The sequence below is a fragment of the Meleagris gallopavo genome, chromosome 27, assembly GCF_000146605.3.
Source record: "Meleagris gallopavo isolate NT-WF06-2002-E0010 breed Aviagen turkey brand Nicholas breeding stock chromosome 27, Turkey_5.1, whole genome shotgun sequence".
NCBI classification, from domain to species: domain Eukaryota; kingdom Metazoa; phylum Chordata; class Aves; order Galliformes; family Phasianidae; genus Meleagris; species Meleagris gallopavo.
In genome coordinates this window covers 1,068,307-1,069,442 of record NC_015037.2, presented here as the reverse complement: position 1 = coordinate 1,069,442, position 1,136 = coordinate 1,068,307, and the positions used below count along the sequence as shown (strand labels likewise).

The 1,136-nt window shown below is 63.7% G+C and overlaps 1 protein-coding gene across 1 annotated transcript in view; it reads left to right on the top strand.

Annotated features, from left to right (window-relative positions):
• IGSF9 (immunoglobulin superfamily member 9) overlaps positions 1-1,136 on the top strand; it is a 16,802-nt gene that overhangs the window by 9,216 nt on the left and 6,450 nt on the right. Inside the window, exons 18-19 of the mRNA XM_010723952.3 lie at positions 6-167; positions 955-1,100. Coding sequence (XP_010722254.2) covers positions 6-167; positions 955-1,100 — 308 coding nt within the window. The remainder of the gene's footprint in view (positions 1-5; positions 168-954; positions 1,101-1,136) is intronic.

The window sequence follows — 1,136 nt, the reverse complement described above, 5'->3', positions numbered from 1 at the left end:
CCCCGGGGCAGCCTGACCAGCCAAAGCAGCGGCCGTGGCAGCGCATCCTTCCTGAGGCCCCCCTCACTCACACCGTCCCTGGGGGGGCCCGGCCCTGGAACCCCCCCGGGGGATGGGGGCGGCTGGAAGGTGGGCACCGAGCCGGTCCCCAATGTGGGGGGGAAAAGGTGAGGATGGGGACAAAAAGGGGATGATGGTGGCATTTGGGGATGGGGGGACGTGGTGACGTTTGGGGGTGGGATGGGAACAGCGGTGACACTTGGGGACGGGAATGATGGTGACATGGGGTGATGGTGGCACTTGGGGACAGGGGGACATGGTGACATTTGGGGATGAGGGCAGTGGGGATGGTGGTGACACTTGGGATGGGGGCAGCAGTGACAGTTGAACTTGGGGACAAGGGGGTGATGGTGACATTTGGGTGTGGGGACAGGGACAAGGGGATGCCCAGTGGGTACGGAGCATGGGGACAGGGACATGGTGACACCTGGGGACAGGGATGTGGTGACACCTGGGCATGGGATTGAGGCAGTGGGAATGAAGGTGACTCTGGGGACATGGTGACATTTGGGGACGGGATGGGGACAGTGCTGACACTTGGGGACGGGAATGATGGTGACATGGGGCGATGGTGGCACTTGGGGCCAGGGGGACACGGTGACACTTGGGAAGGGGGATGGAGATAAGGGGGATGATGGTGGCATAGGGGCCGTGGTGACACGTGGGCATAGAGATGGGGACAGTGGGAACGATGATGGCTCTTTGGGGGATGGGATGGGGACAAGTGGTGACGCTTGGGGACATGGTGACACGTGGGGATGGGGACAGTGGGAACGATGGTGGTGCATTGGGGATGGGGACGTGGTGACACTTGGGCACGGAGGATGGGGACAGTGGTGGCAGATGGGGAAGTGGACCAGGAGGTGCCCCCCTCCCTCCCGACTGTCCCCACAGGAGGGACACGTCTGTGGACGAGAGCTACGAATGGGACACGGAGGTGACATTGGCCACCGACCTGCTGGCCGCCCTGCAGCTGTACCGCCCCGCAGAGCCCCCCCAGCCCCTCTCCACCATCACCCTGCGGGACCTGGAGCGTCAAAGTGAGTTTGTCCCCAACCACGGGGACGCCATCGGGT